Source organism: Magallana gigas, chromosome 4 (genome assembly GCF_963853765.1).
Source record: "Magallana gigas chromosome 4, xbMagGiga1.1, whole genome shotgun sequence".
Classification (NCBI taxonomy): Eukaryota; Metazoa; Mollusca; class Bivalvia; order Ostreida; family Ostreidae; genus Magallana; species Magallana gigas.
Genome location: NC_088856.1, coordinates 40,383,043 through 40,410,066, shown reverse-complemented (window position 1 = coordinate 40,410,066; position 27,024 = coordinate 40,383,043). Strand labels below are relative to the sequence as shown.

At 31.7% G+C, this 27,024-nt stretch overlaps 3 protein-coding genes across 6 annotated transcripts in view; 1 reads left to right on the top strand and 2 right to left on the bottom strand.

Moving 5' to 3' along the window:
• LOC105347601 (inhibitor of nuclear factor kappa-B kinase subunit epsilon) overlaps positions 1-27,024 on the top strand; it is a 384,423-nt gene that overhangs the window by 215,884 nt on the left and 141,515 nt on the right. The gene's annotated exons all lie outside the window — the stretch shown is intronic.
• LOC117683288 (MAM domain-containing glycosylphosphatidylinositol anchor protein 2-like) lies at positions 666-11,860 on the bottom strand. 2 transcript variants are annotated; one of them, XM_066082443.1, is made up of 6 exons: positions 11,518-11,858; positions 10,881-10,935; positions 10,643-10,737; positions 2,307-2,445; positions 1,027-1,205; positions 668-918 (listed from the first exon to the last, which is right to left on the bottom strand). In XM_066082443.1, exons 1-6 carry the CDS (start codon positions 11,851-11,853, stop codon positions 832-834), a joined length of 891 nt encoding a protein of 296 aa, XP_065938515.1. In that variant the 5' UTR covers positions 11,854-11,858; the 3' UTR covers positions 668-831. The 2 variants fall into 2 exon arrangements, with proteins under 2 accessions (XP_065938516.1, XP_065938515.1); XM_066082444.1 differs by lacking the exons at positions 10,643-10,737; positions 10,881-10,935 and having other exon boundaries at positions 666-918; positions 11,518-11,860.
• LOC136274798 (MAM domain-containing glycosylphosphatidylinositol anchor protein 1-like) lies at positions 14,627-23,149 on the bottom strand. The gene is made up of 6 exons (XM_066082450.1): positions 22,736-23,149; positions 18,150-18,204; positions 17,848-17,933; positions 17,441-17,567; positions 15,893-16,071; positions 14,627-15,025 (listed from the first exon to the last, which is right to left on the bottom strand). Exons 1-6 carry the CDS (start codon positions 23,030-23,032, stop codon positions 14,939-14,941), a joined length of 831 nt encoding a protein of 276 aa, XP_065938522.1. The 5' UTR covers positions 23,033-23,149; the 3' UTR covers positions 14,627-14,938.

Below are 27,024 nucleotides of genomic sequence, written 5' to 3'. Positions count from 1 at the left end.
TTAGTTTGCGATTAATAAACATTCATTAATTTGGTCATAAGTCGTAAGTTCTTTTGTAAAACGCAGCCCAGAAATGGAATTTGAATTCTAAAAATTTCCCTTTGAGAAATCACAATTTATACAACGTACATGTAGTAGGTTTTTAATAAGTGCTATTGGCAATAATATATAGTAGCGATAAATTCATTTACTTTTTTGCAACGTGTATTGCGTGACATAAAAGTACATGTTTATCATTTACTAATAACTAACCAGTAGATTTAAAAACAAATGCTTTATTCACTCTTCTTCTGATCAAATATTTTCTTTTCTTCGTCAAAACTATATATTGCATACTATTAACGAAAACCAGTAGGTGATTGATACATTTTATTAATTTTACATGTGCTAAACACAGAGGCATTGTATCCGCTCTATACTCTATGGCATATATATATATATATATATATATATATATATATATCTATATATCTATATATCTATATATATATATATATATATATATATATATATATATATATATATATATATATATATATATATATATATATATATATATATATATATATATATATAAAACGAACATTTAATTCAATGAACAATGTATATAATGTGAACAAAAAATTGCATCATTTTATTTAAAATTATGGTCCTCTCTCTCTCTCTCTCTCTCTCTCTCTCTCTCTCTCTCTCTCTCTCTCTCTCTCTCTCGTATTCTTTTGAAAATGTAAAATTTTGTACAGTTAAAAAAAAACACAATAAAACAACACCTTTGAAAGCCTAGACGCGCAACAGCCGCCATTAACCAATTTTAACAATGTTTAAGCAATATTAACAGGGATATGGCCACAGCTCAAACAAATCTACCGCTATGTCCCCTGCATCTCCGTTTTCTCTTTTGGCCGCCGTGATCAAAATCTGAAATAAAAAAAAAGAAAAAAGATCAAGCCCCTCATAAAGAATTTAATTCACAAGTTTCAATACGCAGAGAACTCCAAATATATTCCATTATTTATGTACATGTACCTTCGTCTGAGGATCTAATTTGAGGTCGATTCCGGGTACTTGTATCCAGATGTCACCCTGGTTTCCGCTCGTCGACCATTTTTCTACCGCTGTCTGAGTTCCGTTCTTTGTGAAAATCTTCAGATCCCCCATATTGGACCCCAACATGTGATAGTAGAATGTTAGGCAATATGATCGCGCTGCAAGAGAGTTTCAAATGATTTCATTTTGATGGATTGATTCTGATTGATCTTAATTTTGAATAATGAAAAATGTCACAATCGTCACAAGATGGCGCTTATGATGACTGTACATAAAATTAAATGATGTGTACAATGTTGACATATATATATATATATATATATATATATATATATATATATATATATATATATATATATATATATATATATATATATATATATATATATATACTCTGTGTTTTCCTCACTCTTTAATAACGGTACATGTAACCGTGAATCTGTAGCTTTACGAGTCCGGTAAAAAATGGTTTGACATTCCTTAGATGTCTACAATATGTCAAACTTACCTTTTCCGTAGAGCTATGTGCTGCTACTCTGTTACATGACTAGCGTGACCAATCAGATCAAGGTATCTTATTCCATCAAGACATTTTTGTTCAAAGACACCTCATCCCAAAATGGCATTTTTTTTTTTATAAAAAGAAGTTTTGTTTATTAGTAATTAATATATTAATCTTTTGAACCAAAGATGACGATTTCGAAACCACCAGATGCCATTGTTTATGTTAATTCTATCAAAATAAATTTTTTAAAATCATATTTTTTCCCGAAAGTTGCAAATCAATTTGACTTAATATACTTCTTTCATGTATGTATTACGCTATCTTTCATAACTAAGTGAATTTTCAGCTGCAGATTTAAGAAATTTTATCAAGGTGTAGTGAGACGCCTGAAAAATATATGTCTCTCAAATGAAGTTAACTTTTAATCTTAGTTTCGACTCTATTTGTGATGTGTTATATGTCAAATAAAGTTAATACTTTGCGCTGCACTGTAATGTAAGAAAACACACGTTATCCTATGCATTCAAAGTTAAGAACTCATTTACTTAAATAAAAAAGGATATACATGTAATCCGTAAATGGCTATGTTCGTACAAGTGAGTTACATATAAGTGCAGAGCACTATACAGTATAACTGAACATTCCTTGTATCCCAGGGGAGGGTCTAGGTGCATATTCTATATAATTAAAAGGGGAAAAATCACACAAACACATTGGACACCTCCCCCCCCCCCCAGACATGCCGTGCACTGACCTTGGAAGGCCTTGGAACTGACAAGTGTCATTATTTCGTCACGCTTCGATAAAGCGGCGGCGTTCATGTATTTGTAGTAACTTCCAAATTTGGCAGCATTTGGTCCGGTTGGTCCATCAGAGCCAGTGATTGTCGAACCCTGAAAAGAAATCTACTAAAACTTCTCTTCTGTCGTCTTCGAGCATTTGCTTTTTAATTGGGTGGTGGATTCTTTTCTGTTGAAGACGACTTATTGTAAAAAAAAAAAAAAAAATCAGTAGAGACGCATGCCTACATGTACATGTATATAATAAAAATGATATTGAATAGTATACAAACAAATCACAAGTTTTCTCATAGGCGTGTCATATTTTTAACTTTAAAAAATTGACAAGATTACACACATGTATTTAAAAAGGACAAGTGCACTTATGGGCCCCGGTAAAAAGTGAAAAAAATAAAGAATCAAATTAAGCGTAATTTTTTACCTAACATTACCTATTGATATCCAATCCATAAGAGTCAACATGTTTTAGTGCTGAATTTACTGTATATCAAAAGCACGAAGCCTTACAACATAGGAGGGGTCAGCCGACATTGTGATTTTGTACAGTAAATCGAGGACAGGCATTCATTTCAAAGCCTTTGTTTACTGTCAGCCTAACCGAGTACAAACTTATGGAAAAGACAAAATACGCATTATACGTATAGAAAACTCTTGAGAAAATAAGAAGTTTGTACTCGATTAGGCTGGTACTTAAAAAAACGAAAATGTACGAAAATTTCAAGGTGTTTCCTATAGCAAGGTAGAGCTATTACCTGCGTGACCTATGTTGAACCCACGCATGGAATAAATTATGTTGAATAGTCACATGGGTTCTATCCAGGTAGACCATTGTCAAATGTGCTCACTGCAAAACACTGACACGTTCAAATCGCTTTTCATCGACTTTGTATGGTCTATTTTTTGTGTTTATTTAATTCAGTATTGTAGATTAGTATCGCATTTAAATAATTGTCTCGTGATTTTTTGGTACAAGTTGTATATTTCGTAGAAAATTACCATTTAAACTTTTATATATTTAGGGTTTTTGTTTTTGTCATTATTGACAAAGGTAAGTGTAACGAAGAATATTGACCCGGGTTGAAAATTGACCCGGGGGTCATTATTCCACGTTGATATTTTGAGACCAAAGGTGTTGAATAAAGACCCTAATCCGTTGAATATTGACCCGCATCGTGGAATTTTGATCATGAAACCGGTTCAAAATTCAACAGCAAAGAAGCACAAATTAACGAATCAATATTATAACTTGAGTTTATTTAATTAAAAATTATCAGTTTTTATATATTTATTCTTTAGATATACATGTTCACATGTTTCAACGGGGGGGGGGGGGGGGGATTAAAATGAGACTTAAATAATTATTATCTGAATTTACATAGTATCCCTTTAAATATGTACATGTAATAACTATTTTATTCATAATAAACTTTTCGCGTACAATTGCTGTGTGTGATATCTATATATTTTTAAAGAAATATATGTTTTTTAATAATATTAGTATACATGGTTACACGTTAATATATTCAATTCAGTAAAACTCTTTTTTTAATTTGCTGGAAAAGTGTACAAATATAAATAATTTTTAAAAAATTACAATACGTCATATCATTTAATTTTGGTTTTACGTTCACCCAGTAAATTGAAACTTTGATATTGTTCATTGTAAATTTTTTGAGTGGATGTAACTAAAAAAAATTACAGTATGTCATATTGAGATTTTTGTGTTTGCACCCACTCAGTTTGTTAAAACTGTGACTGTCTGAATTTTGTATTCACATCCATCCAGCCAATAACAGTTTACAAAATGATGATATGCTAACATGATTGTACTCTTTCATGAACAATGCTGTAGTAACTATACCTTGAAAGCCGAATTTTGGTGTTTTATTTGTTCCGTTAGAATAACTTTTGATGTAACTAAATATCATCAAATCGCTAATTTTTCTAGGCATTAACAATTCTGCTTCATGGAATCTGTAGCAAGTTAGCAACCTAATTTTTGTTCAGGATGACAATAGAATTTTGCTTTAAAGTTTCTAAATTGCTTTGATCACAAAAATTTATCATAAATTTACTAACAGTAATTGTTTTCGTCAATGAATTGGTAAATTGCATTTTGTGAATAGAAATAAGTAGTAGAAGATCATACAGCAGCGTTGGAGTAGATGATTGACCTTCCTATCACAGCCACCTACATTATTAATTTAATTTAAACATGTATATATTATGTGTATATAAGACATGAGGTACTTGAATATTGAATAATTATCTGAATATTTATCATGTATGATTGTATGACATATTGTTGGTAGACATGTTCACTCACACCTATATTAACAAACATATCACCTTCATTTATACCTGCAGAGATACAAACATAAGAATGAGATTTTCATGATCCAGCCCATTTGAAAAGAACAGTAAATAAAAGGGAACTATATATTAAGTAAATATACAGGTATAATACTTAAATAGGTTTAAACAGTGTACCTTAAGAGAATCAAAAACGCTTTGGAGATCTAATATAAGTATAAACATGGGAAACAATTTTACAATTTTATCTATATGAAAAATCAGAACTACCACAAAGTATATAGTTCATATAAAATGGTACACTAATGTCAAAAAGTTGTTTAAAAAGTTCGTCTCTTTGTTGAGTGTATCTTGGATATCCAGGGGAAAAATCACATTTCCTTCAGATTCAGACCCACAGTATAAACATCGACTCACATAAAAAAAAAATCCTTAAATAAGTAAGCTTTACTAGCTCTATTCCGTAATGGACGTAAAACAATTTTTCCTATTGTCTTAACTGAAAGGTTTGTAAACGATAGGTATATTTTGTTTTTTAAAGTTTTGACTTAATAGAAAGATAAAGTTGATGAAATTTTCTTTATTCCATAATTTACATGTAGACGGAGCAAAGCTATTGTAATAAGTATATAGTGGTATATAGTAAAAAAGCTAGTTCGATCTATGATTATATGCATGTCCAGTAAGAAAATATGATTGAATTCAATCTAACATATCTTGTGGTGCTAAACCATTTATATTCTTGTAGAATATAATTAGTTTATGGTTATCCCTTCGAGATTGCAAGGTTTCCAAATTAAGCTCACTATATAAAATTATTTTAGAAGAATTAACTCTGATCCCTGTCACTGTCCGGGTTGCTTCAATTTGTACATGTTTAAGCAATTCGGATTTTTACTTGATACAGCTGCTCCAAACAACATATCTATCAGTTGTATACTTTTCGCATACCTTTTTAATGTATATACCATTAATATAATTAGATCAACCATCCTCCGACTGTATATTTAGATGCAAACCTACTTTTTAAAAAATTGATAACATTTTTGCTGTAGAGGGTATATGTTTTTAATTTTGAGAAAATATATTACGTCAGTTGCCTGTGTTTCTAATTTACAGGTAAATAATAGAATTGAAAACTCAAAATAATAGAAATAAATTGCATTTTTAAGAAGAACCATGACTGTATATGCAGAAAATTGGATGGTGCTTCAATAAAGTTAATCAGACAAGTTTATGAAAAATCATTTTTAAGTCGTAAAAAATTAAAAACATGTGTAAATATGTATATGCTGTATATATACGTATAAAAAAACCCAGTATATATGAAATTTTTGAATTGCCTTAAAAGTGACGGACAATATGTTTGTTAGATGTATTTATCAGAGATTGTGACAAGTTTAAACTTTAAATTCTGTCACATGAGGGAATGAAAACCATGACATCTATGTCAAAAAATATTCTAGCCCTACTCGCCTGCTCCATTCCGAAGCAAACGGTCATCTTCTTAGCTTTTATACATAGTATTGTAATAATAAATGGATATCATATTTTCAATCTAAAAACTAAATGATTAATTGGACATATCAGCCTAAAAGAAATTAGCCACGTCCGCATATGTATCGGACAGTATGTACATTTTAAAACTGAAACTTTAAAATATGTGCATGATTGTACATTTAAACCGTGTAGAGTAAGTTCCAGTTCAGATCAAAACTCTGAGGTTTGGGTCAATTCTCAACAGAATCAATTTTCAACGGGTCGAGGACATCAGAGTTTAGAAAAATCTTTCTCATACCGTTGAAAAATGACCCCGGGTATAAATTTCACGATTTTGGTCTCAATTTTCAACGTTGAAGAATGACCCCCCGGGTCAATATTCAACGTTGAAAAATGACCCCCGGGTCAATTTTCAACCCGGGTCAATATTCTTCGTTACAGTAAGTCGATAAAGTAAGGGGAAATAACACTGATTTTCTACAGAATTTTCTACGGAGAAAAAAAAAACATGCCAAGACATTATTGTTGCATTGTTTGTGAAAAACATGTGCCCCCTAAACGGCGTAGGCCCTTGAAGGGTGGAAAAAATGGAACTTTAAGCGAGAATCTCTCAGTACTGCTTGGGCGACGAGTAGGCGAAAATGACTGTATCTGTGGTAAGTGTTATATACGGAATTATAAGGGTCAGCTAGAGAGAAATTTCAAATCAGAGATTTCTGGGGAAAACGTTCAAGCCACAGCATTCTACCTTGGAACAAAATCAAACCGGTATTGTGCCATATGTGGGATGAAAAAGAAACAACGATGCAGAATATCTCAAGAATGCCGCTCCAATTTCTTTTTAAAACACAATATCTTGTTTTACGACAATGCATGTTCCTGTCCTTCTCATTTGTCGGGTAATTCCATAAAAAAAATCAGAATTCCAAAAGTACTCTTTCAGACTAACACGTAGGTCGTTCCCAATGTCAAGCAATGCTCTTTTGCAACAACTGTCAAAATGTAGAGAATTGCTACTTAAGAAAGAGTGTATAAGAATTGACTTTGATAACCCCGATTTTTTAAACGATGAAGATTACATTAATCTTACCGGCATTTCAAGAGATCAATTCAATACTATTTGCACTTGAGAAAAACTCAAGAAAAAGAAAACATTCCAATAGAAATGCAATAGGGATTTTGTTAACCAAATTGAGGACAGGTCTTTCGAGCAGTATTTTGAAAACTTTATTTAATATTAGTTGCTGTAAGTATGTATGCCGCATAGTGAAACGTGCAAAGGAAGCAGTTATGCAACATTTCGTGCCAAAATACATCGGTTTTGATCACATTTCTAGAGATGATGTAATTTCAAAACACACGACTACATTTGCACGTGAATTATTAGCATGCGGAAGTAACAATACTGCCATCATTAATTGATGGAACATATATTTATATTCAGAAAAGTTCTAAGTACACGTTCCAAAGAAAATCCTACAGTATCTATAAAGGCCGTCCCTTAGTAAAGCATATGATGATTGTCACTTCCGATGGCTATATATTGGACATTCTAGGTCCCTTCCTAGCTGACGGAAAAAACAACGACGCCGCAATTTTAAACCAGCATTTGCATGAAGGTGAAGGGTTGTTGAAATGGGCCGAAGAAAATTATATTTTAGTTTTAGATCGTGGGTTTAGGGACTCCTTAGATATGATCGAAACTGTAGGTTTAAAATCAGAGAGTCCTTATTTCTTACACAAGGGAAGTAAACAACATTCAACAAAGGAAACCAACTTGTCACGTTTAGTTACTAAAATCAGGTGGGCGGTTGAGTCTGCTAATGGTAGACTAAAACGTGGAAGTTTTTGGCAAACGTAGTGACCAATACCCAAGTTCCCTTCATTGGGGACTACGTTAGAATTGTTGCTTCCCTTATAAACGCTTTAAGACCACCACTATCTAAAAATTCCCCAACAGATTCCACTGTGGCAAAAAGAATGTTGGAAAAATCAAAAATTGAAGTTAACCCATTAAAATGTTTGTTCATTAAAGATAATGGAAGAAGAACTGCCGTGAAAATGTGTAAAATTGATGCCGCTGAGGCTTTGCAAGATTTCCCTGTTTTTACTGAAGGGTATCTGCGTTCGCTAACTTTTGGTGTCTATCAGTTAAAACAGGCTCTTTCATATTCCTCTGAACATGTAAGTGAAGATGGTGGATATGAAATATTTGTTGGAAAAAATAATTCAGATATTTTGCAAGCCAAAATCCAGTCTAGGCATGTCTCCTCCAAGTCTTATTATCTCTGGATACAGTATGATTCCGCAGATACAGAAGACTCAGTTAAATTATGGTATTGTCAGTGTAGATCGGGTGCGCGGTTGGTCGGATGTTGTGCGCATGTCGCCTCCGTGTTGTGGTACATTGGTATAAAAAGACACGAATCACCCTTAACAAACAAAATAATTCCTGATAATGTTATTGATTGTGGCAAATCAACAGACTGAATTTTTTCAATGAAAAAAAACATCGCAAACCAATACCAATTTTCCGGTGTCAAAACATAAATTCAATGTCATTGTACATGTACTTCCCCTTTGATTACTTTTGTGTTAAAAACAGGTAGATTTTTTCTTGTGGTGAAAAATTAAAACCCAGCACGTTTTATAAATACGTAAATATAAATCGGCCAGACATCCTTCAGAGTAACCCTTTTTTCAGCGGTGTGGGGGGGGGGGGGGTGTCGAGTAATCAGTAAATACATTATTCATGTGTTTTATGACAAAAATCGCTAAAATTAAAGTAAAAATGTATGCATTTGTGTTAATCTTTATACAGCTACATACTAACTGTTATTCTCATCCTCTTTGTATACTTTTGTTTCTTTCTCCAGCGTTTGCATTATCAAAGTAATAAATAATGTGCCATTTTCTCCATTTTCTTTTTATTTTATTTTTTAGAGTGTCAGAAAAGTTCATTAAAATTTAACACCCCCTCCCCCCCCCCAAATACACAAACAAATACATAAACCATCAAATGTTCTTTTTAACTAAGAGTCCTCGCCATGCAATTTTTTATGATTTAAAAAATAAATAACTCATGCAGTCATATTGTTTGCAAGAGCTGCAAAAACATAATAAATTTTATGCCAAATTGTATCATTTCTTCCAAAATCTAGCTTTATTCATGTTGTTACTACTGGTAATATTTTAGGCATTAACAATTACATGTATGACGTATACATTTGCTCCAGGAAATTAATTTAATTGAAATATCAAAACATTTAGTCAGCAAAATAGCATTTGAATGTATCAGATTTTCTGATAAACGAAAGAACAAAGAGAGAGTTTACATATTGTAGTGACATTTGAAATGTAGATAAAACTCACAACATTGAAAGACGGCAGTATTTTAAGCCATACTATTACGCAGTTAAAATTGCATACACGTACATGTATTTGATTTGAGAAATACATGTTCCCATTAACGCTTATTTTTATGTAATATTTTATAAATGCATTCTCTGAGCCCAGAAATGTTTGTTTGATCACTCTAGATCTGGTAAACAGAACCTTCAAAGCTTTATTAGATTTTTCCCCAGGCATAAAATAACGCATAAATTATAATTCAGCAAACGCACCAATCTATCCACCAACAGAATAATGTTGATTTAAATGTCTCCTCCCACTTATTTAAATAGACACAACTCAAATAGGTTCCGTACGATTTTTCCGGATTTAGACTATATATAGGCATTTAAAAATCCTCAATTGTTTAAAATGTATTCTAATTTTGGTAAAGTTAAGCGTGCATTTAAATCAGAAGTATCCATCAGTGCTTAAAGTTTATGGGGGAAAAGCATTTTGTTAATATGTTTTACATAAAAACGGCACTGAAAAAGGGCCCATTCACTATAGCTTAAGTGCACTCGTCCAAATTTTCTAGATCTTACTTCTATATGTCCATTGTATAATGATAACGGAATAGAAGCACCTAAAATACCATTAAAAGTAATAGGTATGTTATACAGAATGTCTACGGAAATACACGTACATGCATTTATGTCAACTTGTTAAATTTTATAGAAGGCTAGGCTCTGTCTCATTTTAAATGGACTTGATCTTAAAAGTTTGTTTTTGACTCGGGCTTTGATAAAACGCTTCACATGACTGTGTAGTCGGCGAGTAGCAAATAATAGCGTCGGCAATATGGCGACAGTAACATCCTTTTTATATATTCATATCTTCCATTTATTTCATGATTTAAATAATGTTTGAGTCGTCGATAAAACAAAATATTAATTTTACTATGTTTTTTACTAAATGTCTTCGAAATGGCTTTCTCTCACCGTCTATGAACTTAAGAAACCCGACACACAGTAAAATGTCTATTGACAGTCTGTTACAGTAGCAAAGTTTACGTTAAATGTGAAAATATACGAGCGCACTCTAAAATATGGCAATGCTTCAGGCTCCAAAACATGTTAAAATGTACCGTATTTCGTATCCAGTCACCATCATCATCCACTAGATCCTCCGTCAGAAAACACGACACTTCGAATTCGGAGTCAGCCTCGAAGTCACAATAATCTTTAATACAGTTAATGCGCATATAAACATACATGTATATACATGTATACTCCATCAACTTCGAAATTAGCAAATTATTTGACAATAGAAACGACAGTAAAGTAAAATTCAACTGAGTTAATAATTATGCTACATGTATATACCGTGAGCAATGCAAGCCTCCAGCACACGGTCGTAAAACTGGCCCGCTGCACATTCCTTAAAACAGAATAAAATAAATTAATTTAAGGTTAACGTTAATTCATTATTTTGGAGCACAGTCTGTAATGCAATAACATATTGTCAATTTTATTAAGTAAGCTTAAAGGTCAAGTGCATACGTTTTTATAAGGACACAGATTTGGGCTAGGTGTGCGACTATAGTCCAGATATTGTTTTTAAGGATATAATTACATGTATTATTAATAATAAAAGCTTGCTAGGGAAAAAAGATTGCAACAACAAAAAAGCACTAATATACTTTCGTGGATTTATAATTATTCGTTGGATACCACTTTTCATGGATTTCGTTATTAAGTTAATCCACGATAAAATGTTGATTGAAGTCCATTTTTTAAAATAATGGAATTTGTAAATAGGATAACTGTTCACAAATTCACGCATCTTTGAAAATTATATAAAACCTACAAAAGTGTTATACGTACATTTGCACCACGAATATTTATACCCCAGTATTATTTTTCGAAAACCGCCTTTTACATATCCTAGTATATTATAAACAACACAAGTTCTAGGGGAAAAATACCTCTCCCCCTTGTTTAGTAAATGTAATATCCTTACGATCTGGAATCGTTGGCAGGTCGTAGCTGCGATTTGTTCCGTGTACAAGGAGTCCCAGCCTCGAATTAGACGACAATACGTCCCGCAGACATCTATGGCGTTACAGTCAATTTTAGACATACATTCACTGACGCAGGAACCACGGAGGTAGTCCACGGACTCAGTAGATACATTAGTGATGATCTGAATGGCATTCGGAGCAGAAACGTCTTTCGTATACCTGAAATTCTCACATTGTTCCGTTCCGTAAAATATAGAGAATAACAACAAAATAATAACTTCCCGTGCCATGGTGAACATGCAGGTAACTGAACGTTTTAAAATATTTTTTGGCATTGAGAATTTAAGGCACGTGTACTATGATGAATAATTTACATGTTGATGATGACGACTCTGAAATATGAAACTAGTCATCTTCTTGCTACACGATAGATCTGAATATTTGATACACGTACCACCATGTTCGGATGACGCCATTGTTAAATTCCAATCTTGGAATCAATGTCACAAAAGAGCTCGATTACTGAAACCAGGAAATGTAATGACGACTTTATAATTTTTGTTTAATTCTCTATTGCATTGACCTAAAAAAGTTACGGGATGAAAGCATTTCACAACACTGTGACAGCAGCCAACAGAAAAATACATAGAATATATATATATATATATATATATATATATATATATATATATATATATATATATATATATATATATATATATATATATATATATATATATATATATATATATATAATTTGTTACAGACTGATTTTCTCAAGATTACACTATGATATTTTAAAAAAGAAAATGCATTGGTTTCTGAAATCATCTCTTTTTTGGCCATATTCTTAAATCTCATATTGATATGTGAGTATAGTAATATTGATAACAGAGTATTGCTATAATTAAGACTATAATAAAATTACTGTAAAAATCAATTGCCTTTAGTGAAAGTTCTGATTGATCACCATATCGTCATCAAACTACTCTTTGTATGAGGTTAATGACATGTTAAATCACCCAATTTTAAAATGTTAAAATTAAAATTGAAATTTAATGAATATCTAAAAAATTACCTTTTAGTGAGTAGTAAGAGGAATTGTCAATCAATGAGTACAACTCTACATAAACCACGGCAATGCAATCCATGCTTTTAACGCGCACATTATTGGAAAATAAATATAAAAGTTTCCACTTGTTTCATCTTACATTTTTGCTGACGGTACAAATATTGTGCAAACATATTTCGTGACCAATCATGTGAAGGAAGTATGGTTTTTTATACAACATTATTTAGTACATTGTGCTTAATAATTTCCAAAAAATAGTGCATGGCCTTTTTATAAATATATTTTATAATATCTCTGATATTGCTTTTACCATCTGTACCAATCTGTAACTCAGTATAACTTTGGCTCTCCTGTTTATTCAACAACATTTCTTGTAAGGAAAAAATTATCAAAGAGTTATCATTCTTTACCATGCTCAAATATTTTAGCAAAAATGTTATTTTACAATTGCAATTACTTCATTGTATACGGAGGAGTCAATTATCTGTCATAATCATAATTGTATGTTATTAACATGAAAGGTAAATAAAAGTATGAATTTGAAGCTTCTTTTTGAAAATGTTTATGTCTAATATGTATGATTTGAAAGCAAAGGCCCTTGGCCACGTGGCTTACGTGAGCAACAACGTCTTAGAATATATTAGTACGAGTACATTATATTACCTACTATATTTTTATCTTATATAATACATCTGATTCTCATAATTATCGCACATTGTAATATGAATCTCAAAAACATTTTTTTCCTTTAAAGCATCTTTAAACTATAATTTTTTATTCATCTTCTTCAAACTGAATTTCTTTTCTCTTCAATTGTAAAACCATGAAAATTTTTACTTAACTATGTTCAAGTTTAAATTTTGAGCTTCTTTAAAAATATTATTCCTTAATGTCCTTACATTGATGATGATGATGCCCGTTTCTCATTGTCGTTAGTGTTTTTTTCATCATTTAAATGGTAGAGTACAAGTTTTTTTTCCTGAAAACTTCTTTTTTTATTCTTAAAATGACTTAAGGAAGGAGTCTTTTCTGGTTTTCGACTTGTCAAACGTAAATTTGATTAATTGTTCATTAAATCAAGATGAAAGGAAATTAAAAAAGTATATTTTTCTTTCTTTTTTACTATCATACAACTTGGCATAGAAAAGTGTAATCAATGTTTAGAATGGAACAAGAACTATATTTTTGGCGTAATATTGGCGTAAGAAAATATCACATGTTGCGCAATTCAGAATTGCTGCAGATTATATATATATATATAATGAGTCTGTTTTAGCATTTTAAAAACAATAACAATAATTTTGGATTTAATTTTTACTAATGTGAACTAATAATATGATACTTGGGTTTCAGAATATGTTTTTAAAATATGATTTGCCTATCAAATAACATTTTTATAAGCTTTTTAAAGCGCCCATTCTATACATTGATTTTTGTGAAAAAATCACTAAAATCAGTTTTTCTCTCCTATGAAACGGTCAATATATTAGCTTTTCTGTCAATTTATATCTTTATATAAAGTCTTCATAATACATAACAATTAGAAATATATTATTATTGAAAGCATAAAAAAATAATCAAAATTTCTTCAAAATTTAAGAAAATTAGAGGAAATGCGGGCTAAGCAATATCAATTTTAGTATAAATATTTATTCCAATTTAGTAGTATAAGCTGATAGACACTCTCATGGTCTATGATTTCACTTAAAATTAAAATTTTCAAATCTTAAACAAATGTCTACAAAACTATAAAGAGCTACACTTTTTTTTATCACTCTTTACGTTGAGGAAAATGGTAGTGACCTTGACCTGACCTTTATCCGAAAATAAAGAGGTCAAATTTAATTAAACTGATAGAATCATTAAGTAATATGATCCGTTTGACTGTGTCAAAATGTCTTGCATTTCTTATTATAAGAAGTATGTTAGATAATGAAAGGACTCCTTCCTTAACATTTTCAATTTATCTCGTAGTATAAAATGTAATAAGGCTAGGAATTGCAATCCATCTTTTTATTTGAACGTCAGCGGGAATGAATTAACAAGTTATACACATTGAAATTAGCATGATGTGTCATTTGATAATAAATGAATATTTAAAGAGCAACATAAGTAAAGAAATAACTCAAAAAATATGTAAATCGAAATGACGAAGAGTACATAAAATAGCTTTAAAACACCGGCATGTTTATCAATAGTACAGCTTTCTCCAGGATGTTTCCCCCCCCCCCTTTGGATCCAGACTCCTTTTAAACAATATAGAAAATGTCATGTTTACGTCTTCTGCGGTTTACCGTCAAGTTGTTGACTTTGAATAACAGTACACTGTTTATTCATGAAGTCATCTTCTACGGGCATGCAAATGGCCAAAGTTCAACGTAATCGATCGCAGTATCGCCAGTGAAACTGGATCCTTTAGTAGCCTCGATGATAATCTAAAATACGGAGGAAAACCCATATATTGTAAGTTCAGTGATACTATCTAGTAACACTGTGCAGGATGATAATTGGTGAAATGTGGAATTTGTCGCATCCACTTAAGATACAGTTTCGTAAAAGATGTATAAACATGTATCAAATGATAGACCAGTCTATTGCCACTTTTGTATTCCGTGTGTCTCGCATGACAGGTAAGGCAATTACATTTGAAAATTAATATAAAACTTTTGAAAAAAAAAGGATTTCTAAAAATCCTACAGGAATTTTATTTCCTAAAGATTAAAAAACCTTCCTCCTGGAATTAATTTAGACACCCAGTCTTAAAGCAAGAAATCCACTTCCTATCAAAATTTAAAAACACTGTATATGCTTTGTTCACAATATATCGGAAGTTAAATTTCTATTGGAATTTCTCTAACTCTTATTTTCTTATGAGAAAAGTTACCCTTTCCTTTGAAATTCTTTTAATTTAAAGATAAAAATTTAACCTTACAGGTGAGTTACATATAAAAACAAAAACTGGTTATAAACATTGTAAGCAGTGGTTTTTATCTGACTCGTTTAATTTATGCCAAAGATTGCAGGACCAAAATTTTTGTCAAAAGATAAAAAAAAATATATAAATATATTTTTTTTTATCTTTCGAAAGACTTTTTGATCAGTTTTGGATATAAACAAGTCAGTCCAAAAAATGTATCCATTTTTGGTTCACATATATACAAGATGGCCGGATAGCATATTTTTCCTTTATTTATCAAGTATAGTGTTTTGAAGAGCAACATATGTCACACTGGTAGTTTTTTTTTCGCAGTTGTAAAACTTTGGTTGTTGTAAAAACTCTTTAATTGCCTTTAATTTCTTACTTTTGTTTGGGAGTCCAAAGGAAGGTTGACCCCAGACAGATGGTGCCAGACGTTGCCTTGGTCACCAGACAATTTCCAGCGGTCTATAGCGGCGTTGTTTCCTTTTTGAGTTCTGATGGTGAGAGTGTTTATGGTGTCACCATACATGTGGTAGTACATCGTCAGGCAGTAGGTTTTTGCTTGTTAAATGAAAGTTTAAAGTCCTTGCACATTTATTGCGATTTTGAATAAGATACAAAAAATCACCAGACAAGATTAAAATAGTTTCTCTTTTATACAAAGTTGATTGATTGGTATATTCATTATATATTTATTACCGGTTTTTTTCCTTTCAAGACATATAATAGACATAACTGTATATGAAAGTATTTACATTTATGACTAAATAATACACTTAAATTTGATTATATCAATGCAATGAAAAAAGTAATCTACGCATCATTCCTCTTGAAAGATAAAATATCAAACCTTTCAATCGAGGCAGTAATGCCACTTCATTCTTGAAAGTAGGATGCTGCATTTACACATCCAAATTTTGTTTTATGTATCGGTAAAGTAGATTCAGATACATGTAACTGATTTCGTTGTTCAAGAAAAATTATAGATATACGCTTAATTATTTAAAAAAAATATTTTTCATCGGTATGAAAAACTGAAAATCTGTTATCGTTACAATTACACACTAGACAGTTCAAAATTTGTTGTGAATAGATGCATGATATTCAGGCAAGTAGCATCGGTTTTAAAGTAAGTGTGGTACCTTAAAAAAATTGCCAAACATAAAAAGGAAGAAATTATCAAAATCATGAACTATTCTTAATTCGTAGGGTGGGAAGAGTGTAGGGGTGAGTAGTAAATTCTTTATAACTTTATAACTTGTTACATACTCCCACAAAGGGTGTGTTTGATGGGGGGGGGGGGCATGGTACATGTACTTCATTTGTTTGTATGTAAATATCCGATAAACGTCTGCTGCGAAAACAGGGGAGGCAGAAGGCCCCATGGTCCCTGTCCCCCGCCCCGCCCTTTGATGCAACATGCCTGATATTATTTTCTTACCATTAAACCATGCTTAGTATTGTTAATAAGACCTTTTATTATCATTTAATCGAAAATAAATCTACCAATAAATAATACAACTGTTGTTCATATTTCTTAGACTTGTGGATAAAATAAAGTACTTTTGAAGAAACGTAAAGCTATCATTTGGAAAAAATGTCCCAGAAATGGCAATCAAAATAACTATTCTCCTTTTTTGTTTAATATTTCAACCTCAGACTCTCTAACTAAAATCTAGAGATACAATTTGGAATACTTTAAACAATATTGTACTTTAATTCGGAAAAAAATCAGATGATGCTTTAAAAGAATTTAAAATAAAACCTACAAAACTATTTTTTAATTTCATCTTAGTAAATTTACCTTTATTGACAGAAATCGGACTCCTCAATATATTAACAAACTGAATAATACGCTGACTATTATATTATTTTTATGTGTATAAATGATTTATAAGAATTATTGGAAAGTAATGGCAGTGCAGTGTACCTTGAAATGTCTTTGAGCTCTCCAGTATTGCTCTATGTCCGGACGCAATTGTGGATGTTTCAATGTATTTGTAATGCAATCCATGGTACGCTGAGGTAGGACCCGTGCCTACGGATCCTGTCGAACCCTGTGTTAAATAAAACATTTTTATTAGAAAGGACTTGAAAATTGGTCATTTGTATCAATCACAAATATTTGATTGTTACTAATTAATCATAATGTTGTAAAGATGAACACATAAAACAAAAACCTTAATTGCTGCATTCAGATATTGTAGCCCCAATAAAGGTAATAATCATTGTTATTTGATTCCAAATTTTTCACTTTACCTCCAACCTACTCCTTTATAAGCAGGCTTTTGAAATAGGAATGCTTTGCTATAATTAATAATTTTGTTAACTACCCACCGAAAGAATGGTCCAATCAAATTCGTCCGATGGACTCTCGGAGAAAAAACAAGCCGATTCTGGATTACTCTCAAAGTCGCAATAATCTGAAATAAAGATAAGTCAAGATAGGAAATATAAAACAAAGATTAAAGTAAAATTGAACCTCTAGTCTATTGCAACGCTCAATGGTATTTATATCATTGAGCGGCGTTGTATCATTTACGGTTAGTACACTTCTATCCTCTAAGTATGAAGATTTATTAAGGAAACTATTTCTTAGTTTGTGAAGAAATGACATTTGGATAATGTTTAAGACTTACAGTGCTGAAGACAAGATTCGTTTTGTCTGTCATAAAAATATCCATCTTGGCACATCTGGAAAATGTACATTGTATAACATTAACTCAACAATTCATCAAAAAAATCTTTTAAAACATTATACGAGGGTTGTTCGAAAAGTTTGCAGACGGTTTCAATTGTGAGCGGCCTGTGATATCAGTGAAACCTACCAATTTTAAACTTGACGTATTTTCTAATAAAAATGTAAAGGTTTGTTTTTTTAAAAGCACCATAATAATATACAGCTTAAATAGCATTAAAAGATATGTTTTATGGAGCAATTCAGTTTTTTGTAATTATTTGATATCTTATATTCATTTTTTTCTTTTGAAATGTAATTGTAGCGTTTTAGTGAGTAAATATGCACTATATTTATGGAGGGTAATCGTGTTCAAAAATCCAGACATGTAAACTTGTAAATCCGAATATGCAATCGTGTTGATGTGTGAGCCTGAGCATGAATATGTGCAATTCTGATCGTGTAACCTATAAAACTCGGGCATAAACACGTGTAAGATTTGACTCATTCCTTCGCATGATGCACATTTTGCAACTTTATTGTTTACATTAGTTAATTAAACCTTAAACTTTGCACACTTTCAATCCGTAGTTCCTGTGTTTGTAACTTCAGGCTCGGCAATAGCATATCTGACATGATGCAAATTGACAAATGTAAAGTCTACAAGTTTGTCGAATTTTGACATGACCTTATATGGCAAATGCCTTGCTGCGGGAAAAGACATGCCGTAACCGCCGGACCGGAATGAACGAAAAATAAACATAATATTCAGCTAAACTGTTGCAATAAGCTTTTAATGAACGACAAATTTTCTATCGAAAACACCGGTATTATTTTTAGAAAAAAAATTGAGGTATGATTGAAACTGGACCAAACAGGACGAGGTTCATGTAGAAAAAAAATCGTTGCCGATGTGACGAATGCGCTAATTTCCGTAATATAATTCTGATGGTATTATAAAAGGAAATGCCTAATATCTTATATCTCTATAAAAAAATTGACATGTAATTTAAACTGGAATATAAGTAAATGCGTACTCTTTTCTAGAAATGAGACGGATCAAGAAATTTCCTAAGGGGGTAAATATATTTTGAGCGGCATGGGGTTCGAAGACCGCCGTGAGGTCCCATGTAACTCCATTGATTCTGAATTCTAAGAATTATGAGAGTGAATTTTTAACCGGGTTTCCGTTATTGAAATAGTAAAAATTGCAGACGGGCGAGTGGCTGTCAAAAAGGTACCCTTATTGTACCGATAACTCCTCGAACAGTTTTTAAGATAGGAAGTTGTTCTTTTGCAGATCATTTATACATATATATCTGAAGTATGCCAATTGCTAGGATTTTGATTTCTGATCATTTATAAAAATATCAGCTGTTGAACTTAGTCATTTTTGGGCAAAAACATTGCATATAGAGTACCCCATTTTTACTCTTGTTATTTTTCTGAATTAGTTAGAATAAACGATCTGCAAGGATTTGGTAATTTTTCGCGGAAAATTTTGTTACTTTACATGTATTTATACTTTTTGTTGTTGTGTAAGTGAAAGATAAATAATAACACAATCTTCAATAATAATAAAAAAAAACTAGCGCATATTTTTTGTGCGCCGTAAATTGAAGTTTTACTATGGGAGGCACTGTAGCTCAAAGATCGTCCATCTGTATTTTTAGACAGGGAGCTACAGACCTGCAGCTAGTTCACAAGTGGCTGTAAAGCTGTATTATACTAGCTCTCCAGAAAATTTCCATCAGCCAACTTCACAAAGTGAGTCTGTATTGAACCGACATTCAGGACGTCATACTCAATCCCGTAAAAATTGCTTAAAATAATTTTTAAAAAATGTCAATTTTTACCTGCATGATAGGCTTTTTTCCCTATATATTGCCGACAATGCAAAGAAACATTTCTTAAAATAATTTATACACATTTTAATTTCACGACAGTTAACCTTATCTTTGGAATTTTTACTCCTTTTTTTTAAAGAGGGTGTCGCTTCTTATGTTTCATATTACCGGGTAATCACAATCTCAAAACCAATGTCTTTACATAGTTTGTTTTTCTTATCAATAACTTTGCAACTCAGCTGACGGACCCCGTGTAATTTTTCGCGTGGAGGGGGGGGGGGGTCTTGTCACAACTTGGTGGTAGCGATAAGGATGCATTTGGAGATATTTTCTTAATTCAGCCGAGGTATATACTTTAACAATTTGTTGCATGTACTCTAATAACAGTGGCGTCGGAAGCAAATTGAAAGGGGGGGCTAAACTAATCATGAAAAATATTGACAAGAATTCCCATAATCATGAAAATTCTAATCCGTGGGGGAGGGTATACCAATAACTCCAATCTTACCTGCCCAATCCCCCCCCCAAATCATGAAATTCCTAATCCGTGGTGGTGGTGGTGGGAGGGGGGGGGGGTGCTAGTATACATACTATGACTCTAATTTTCAATATAACTATTAATATTTCATTCTCTTTAAGGTATTTAAGGAACAATTTTGTTTGTTGCGAGGAAAAAGTAGGGGGGGGGGGTTGAATCCTCCCTGTTGCTATGTTCCTAATGGTTAGGTCTAACTTGGCAAAAAAGTGGGGGGGGGGGACTAAGTCCCCCCCCCCCCCCCCGTAGCCCCCCTCCCCTTTCCCGGTTCAGACGCCTATGAATAAAAATGCGTATATATCTTTATACACGTGTATTCAAACAAAGTCTTTAAATGTAATTTTTTTCAGTTCTAAGAGGAAATCTGAAGCCGATCGAATTCTTTACTCGCATCTTTTATACGTTCTCTTGATAAAATGTATACCAATCTCATAATTTAATTTTCCGAAAAATAAAACTCTATGAAATGTTGTTATCCAGGGATAATATGATTATAGGCTTACCTAATATATTTTTTTTATTTATTCCGTCCCTATTCCGGCGATTACGGCATGCCTTAACCTGCAGCTAGCCTTTTTCTATCAGTGACGTCACTGTTTCCATATAAGGTCATGTCAAAATTCGACAAACTTGTAGACTTTACATTTATCAATTTGTATCATGTCAGATATGCTATTGCCGAGCCTGAAGTTACAAATGCAGAAACTACGGATTGAAAGTGTGCAAAGTTGACGGTTTAATTAACTAATGTAAACAATAAAGTTGCAAAATGTGCATCATGCGAAGGAACTGAGTCAAATCTTACACGTGTTTATGCCCGAGTTTTATAGGTTACACGATCAGAATTACACATATTCATGCTCAGGCTCACACATCAACACGATTGCATATTCGGATTTACAAGTTTACATGTCTGGATTTTTGAACACGATTACCCTCCATATATATTTTGCATGACATTACAATAACATAAAAGCTGCAATTTGTAGAAATTTTAATTAAATTGAATAATTTCCGACTGTTTTATTGCCGAATATGGATGGCCAACGCTTGAACATTTTGTCAAAAACGTTCAGGTCAAAGTTCATCTTGGAGCAATGGGCGGTCATTAAATTTTGTCTACGAGCAAAAAAATCAACGATGAAGACCAAAGGGTTCTTAGATGCTGCTTGACATGACCCACATAAGTCTAGAAAATTGGTTTACAAATGGCATCAAAGGTTTAAAGATAGAAAGACTGATATTTATTATGACGAAAAAAGCCCCATTCCGCCCGGATTTTGCACCTATGGATTTCGCTTAATTTTTTCTCTAAAATTAGAACTGCTTGAAAAGAGATTTTTGGACCTAAATGATCTACGACACGCCCGAAAATACTTGTTAAACAAACGTGACAAGTTTATAATAAGATGCATTTTATAAGTGGATTACAGAGATATGAAAAGTGTGTGGAACTGAAAGGTGTTTACTTCCGAAAAGAGTGATAGGTTTGCCTTCCAGTTTTTTGACGTTACCTGACTTCATTGAAATATGACATTGTGCTCCGTAAATTTAATTCATGTTAAATGAAAATCGCTGTAAAATTTGAAAGAAAAAAATATTAACATCATCTGATTTTTGAACATTTATTTTCAATTGATAATCATTTAATAAAACATACCAGTACGCCTTTTTTCAAAGTACACAGCAATGTTTCCGTAAATTACTACTTCCACGAACTTTCCTAACGCCACTCGTATTTTTAATTGTTTTTGCGTTATTGTTTCTTTAATACTGATGAAATTCGAGATTCATTCGTAAATTCGTAAATTCGTAAATTCGTACCTTTTTAAATATCTTTCAAAAGAGAGTTAACCCGACTTAAATTTTTTTTAATGAAGAACAAAGAATTTTTTAAAGGCCAGAGAGCAAATTAAGTGCATAAAAATAAAATGATAATTGAATCTTAAAATGCTTTTATTAAAAGACTATCCAATCGACTAAAAGAGGCAAAATCGTCCATTTAAAAACTTTTTTTCAAGATTTTGTTAATTACATTAAAATAAAAAAGGTAATGTATTCATACAATGTCATATCTTATCAAACAAAACAGATTTTTTAGCAAAAGTGCATATTTATATTATTTATCAAAGATAATTTTAAATTGAAAGAGGCTAATTGTTTTACCATTTGGAATCGTAGACACACTCCTTCAGATACGTTTCCTGGCGTTAGGGGTGTCCAGCCTCTGATTAATCTACACTTCAAATTTTCAGAACAGATGTCAATAGCGTTACATCGTATGTCTTTGGTACATCTTGAAACACACACGCCAAATAATTCTTCTCTAGAGGTTCCTGGGTATGTTCCAATCACTTGAGCAGTGGCAAAGAAAGACACCTCACGTGAGAGGTCAAACTGAATACAGCCATGGATTAACTCAACAAAACCGACCATCATCGGCAAAGCTCTTAGAAATTTCATTCTGCTCCAGTATATGAGTTGTTGAGATGTGTTGTGGGCTGCATATAACAAATAGTGTTGATTGACCTACAGTGTACGGTTAAACCACACAGATGATTAAGCGATTCTACGGTTGAGGATACGCTATTAAAAAGTTTCATTTTACATTAATACTACATAGGTTAGGTGCGTCTTTAGGGAGATATTATTTTGTATACATGTTTGATCTTTAAAATGCCCCCACAGGATCTACAGAAAAGCAGACAGAATGAATTATATATTACAATATCTTGCACCACTTTTGGATACGTATCAACTTAAAAAATAAAATTCTATTACGCCAGATTTATTCGTCAAACACACTGATGATATATATGTGACTGTGGCTTGGCCCAGTTTTACGTACGTTGCATGATGATACCAACAATCTTAAGGCTTTACAATCCGGCATATAAGACAACACTTAATATCAATAGGAACAAACTTTCTATCATAATTGCTTGTAATTAAATCACTTAAAATAGCACAAGTATTTGCCTTTCTAAATTTATTTCTTAATGATACACTGTACCGCGTGTAATCACATTTGTATCTTAGACTCTTTTTTAACTATTCGTATTGATTGTAGATAATAAAATAGTTTTTGTTTTGTATGTTATATTAAACAAAAAAAAGCTATGAAATTTTTATTAAACAAAACTTTTACATGACGAACGCAGATGTAAAATCGATCTTAGTCCTTGATAAATTCCTTGAAGCATTTTAAAAAGTAAAATCAGATCAATTAAACTTTTGTTTTAATATTGATTATTTGATGTTTGTTTTTTCAAAAAGTGTTTAAGTGCGCGGTTCTTAGAGGTAAGTTAGTGTGGTGGTTGCTGGATAGAACTTAAGGTTACTGGGTATGTGCATATCACTTGAGCATTGTCACAGAAAGACACCTCACGTGAGAGGTCAAACTGAATACAGCCATGGATTAACTCAACGAAATCGACCATCGTCGGCAACGCTCTTTGAAATTTCATTCTGCCTCAGTGTATGAATTGTTGAGAAAGTGTGGGCTGTATATAACATGAAGTGTTGATTGACCTACATTGAACGGTTAAACCACACAGATGATTAAGCAGTTATTCGGTCGAGGACACGCTATAAAAATGTTCATTTTACATTAATACTGTATAGGTTAGTTACGTCTTTAGGGAGATATCATTTTGTACAGAATATGTTTAATCTTAAAAATGTCCCCCACAGGATCTACACAAAAGCAGACAGAATGAATTATATATTACAATATCTTGCAACACTCTTGGAAATGGATCAACTTAAAAAAAAAAGAATACCATATCAGATTTGTTTGTCAAACACACTGATGAAATATATGTGACTGCGGTTTGACTCAGATGGAGCTTGAATAAACAGACCAACAAGGCTTTACAATCTGGTAATAAGGCACCATTAATATTGTTAGAAACAAGCTTTGTCTCATGATTGTTTGTTTAACAATTTACTTTTATAAATATTTGTATTTATCTTTATATACTGTGGAATCATTAGAATTCGTGCCTTTTCGTGGTGGATCAATTTTTGTGGTATTCGTGGGTAGCCCTACCCCACGAATTAACATCCTGGACGAAAACAATTTTGAAAGAGTTTGCTTTCTAACTAAAATTGAAAACCGAAAATCAATACGTACAAATAAACAAATACCCGAATTCTCGAAAATTTGTCTCCAGAAATTTGAATGATTCCTCAGCATTTATTTTCTGTATGATACCGTAGGTAATCATATCAATGTCTGAAGACTTTTTAAGTAAAATTATTGATTGTAAACAAACAAAATACATTTTCCATTTTATTAAGTTCCGTTATATTTAACAAATAAGGTTTTGAACTTTTTATCAACCGGAATTTTTTATAATATGAATAAGGAAGATGTTAAAATATTTTCCTTGGTGAATTTCTAGAATCAGTTTTATAATGACTATTAGATCAATTAAGCATTTTCTGTTTAATCATTGATAATTTAATATTTTTTATAAACTGTTTAAGTGTGCGGTTCTAAAGGGTAAAGTTAGATGGTGGTTATTGATGAGAACTACCGTCATATTATTTTTAAAAATATCTATATGCACCATCATTAATATAAAAGTAATGATTCATTCATTATACAGATGGTATTTTTACTTTTGTAATCCAAAAAGTATGGATCTTTTTTTTAAATGCAAATTTTTTCTTGATATTTGTATGAAAATAATGTTATAAAGTGGTTTAGATATTATGAAAAGATAATAACTATTCATGCACATACGTATGTTCTTCATGTATAAAAGACATGTGTCCCTCTTTCTCCGTTTAAAAAAAATGAAGTATGCTTGTTGAAATTGTTCTGCACTTTTTTAATGACAACACACGCAAAGATATCTTTTCTAGAATTTAAAATAAATGTCATTTTTTACGATTACTTTTTTTTATAAAGATTCAAATGCTACAGTACCCAGGTTTATGACGCTCTCATTTGCGAGACATTCATCGTGAATAAAACACATACCACCAATCCATTAATCAGATGTCTAGTTGCGTATGATTTTAATCAATGATACCAAATATTGACACATCATTCCAACACTATAACAAATGATCGAGATTCAAATTTTTGACAAAATAACTAAATGCAGAAAAAAAATTGATTGTTCTGTTCATCAATGAAACGTTGTTTTACTGCACAAACAGCCGAAGAACTAAGATACAAAATCAATATTTGCGATCATATTCGATTTAAAGCGCTTGCTTTTCACGTATTTTCTGTTTTATATCAAATATCAATAATTGAGATAATATCTGAACTGGACATCTACATTAAGTTTAGGCAATATATTAAACATTAATTGTGTGGAATAAAATTTAAACTTCCATTTAAATATGTTCCATCGTTCAGCTATGACTGCTATTACATGTAAATGTAGGTAGTACGTACACAGTTGTTTAGTTTAGATGGATTTACACACAGTGAAACTGTGAAGCGGGATAAACCAGAAATGTGAGAAATAATCTTCCATATTTTCTTTGAAAATCTAACGACGCAATTGTCATGGTTGTTGTTTTGGAGTAAATAACATTTTCAACGTTAATAAAGTTTAAATGATTGAAGACAAAACGTGCCTTACTTAATGTTTGTGTTTTTATAAGACCGAGCAAAAGTTTTAATCTTTTTTCAAACGGGTGGATTGTTTAGACGGAGAAAAACCCTTTCAACTTTTATGCACAAATTAGACTTGATAAAATTAATGAAATACAATTGTTCTATATAAAACTTAATGTGTATTTCAACGGGCAATACATGTATATATATATAAATATACTGTGTGAATAATTTCAATCGTAACTGTGAAAGAGGCTAAAGCCTAAAACTTATTTGTCCAACTTTTATTGTTTTAAAAATGCTTTAACTTAGTAATGCAATTCAAATATTCATTCAAAAGAAAGAGATCGCACAAGGTAACAGGAACAATCGACACGAAACAATTAAGATTTAATTACATTTTATCTTGATTGAAATGGTGCAACAGAAGGGAACACATATTTGTCACACTTTAATGCTTGCAAGTTATCACATTCTTAAATGTAGTAGTAACAGGATTCTATCTTAACGATTGAGGTCTTTACGACAATTACTTGGTCATACTAAATGTGGTTATGCATTTTTTGCGCAGTTATAATTTGTGAGATAGAATAATTACAACAAAAATTATTAAAAGCATATGTCAGAAAGTAATGGCGGGGAATTGAATTATCGTTTGATATATTAGATACATGTGCCTGTACTTAATATGTAGTATTTGACCACAATGTATTCATATACCTGCATTCAGATAATTTTAGATGTTTATCATTCAATGGAATTCCTCTCCAGAGTTCTAATCCAGCAGGAAATCACGGAAAGATATGTGGTTAAGTAAAACCTGATCTAATTTTTTAAAGATGTGTTGTTATAAAAATGTAAACAAATATTATTT

Coding starts and splice junctions, on each gene's coding strand:
- LOC136274798 (XM_066082450.1), bottom strand. CDS start 23,032: ATGAAATTTCTAAGAGCTTTGCCGATGATGGTCGGTTTTGTTGAGTTA. Junction 16,072..17,440: donor GAGCTCAAAGACATTTCAAG/GTACACTGCACT, acceptor TCATTTAACAAG/CAAAAACCTACTGCCTGACG. Junction 15,026..15,892: donor CTTTGGACTCCCAAACAAAA/GTAAGAAATTAA, acceptor TCCGTATTTTAG/ATTATCATCGAGGCTACTAA.
- LOC117683288 (XM_066082443.1), bottom strand. CDS start 11,853: ATGCCAAAAAATATTTTAAAACGTTCAGTTACCTGCATGTTCACCATG. Junction 10,738..10,880: donor GGAGGCTTGCATTGCTCACG/GTATATACATGT, acceptor ACTGTATTAAAG/ATTATTGTGACTTCGAGGCT. Junction 919..1,026: donor AATTAGATCCTCAGACGAAG/GTACATGTACAT, acceptor TTTTTATTTCAG/ATTTTGATCACGGCGGCCAA.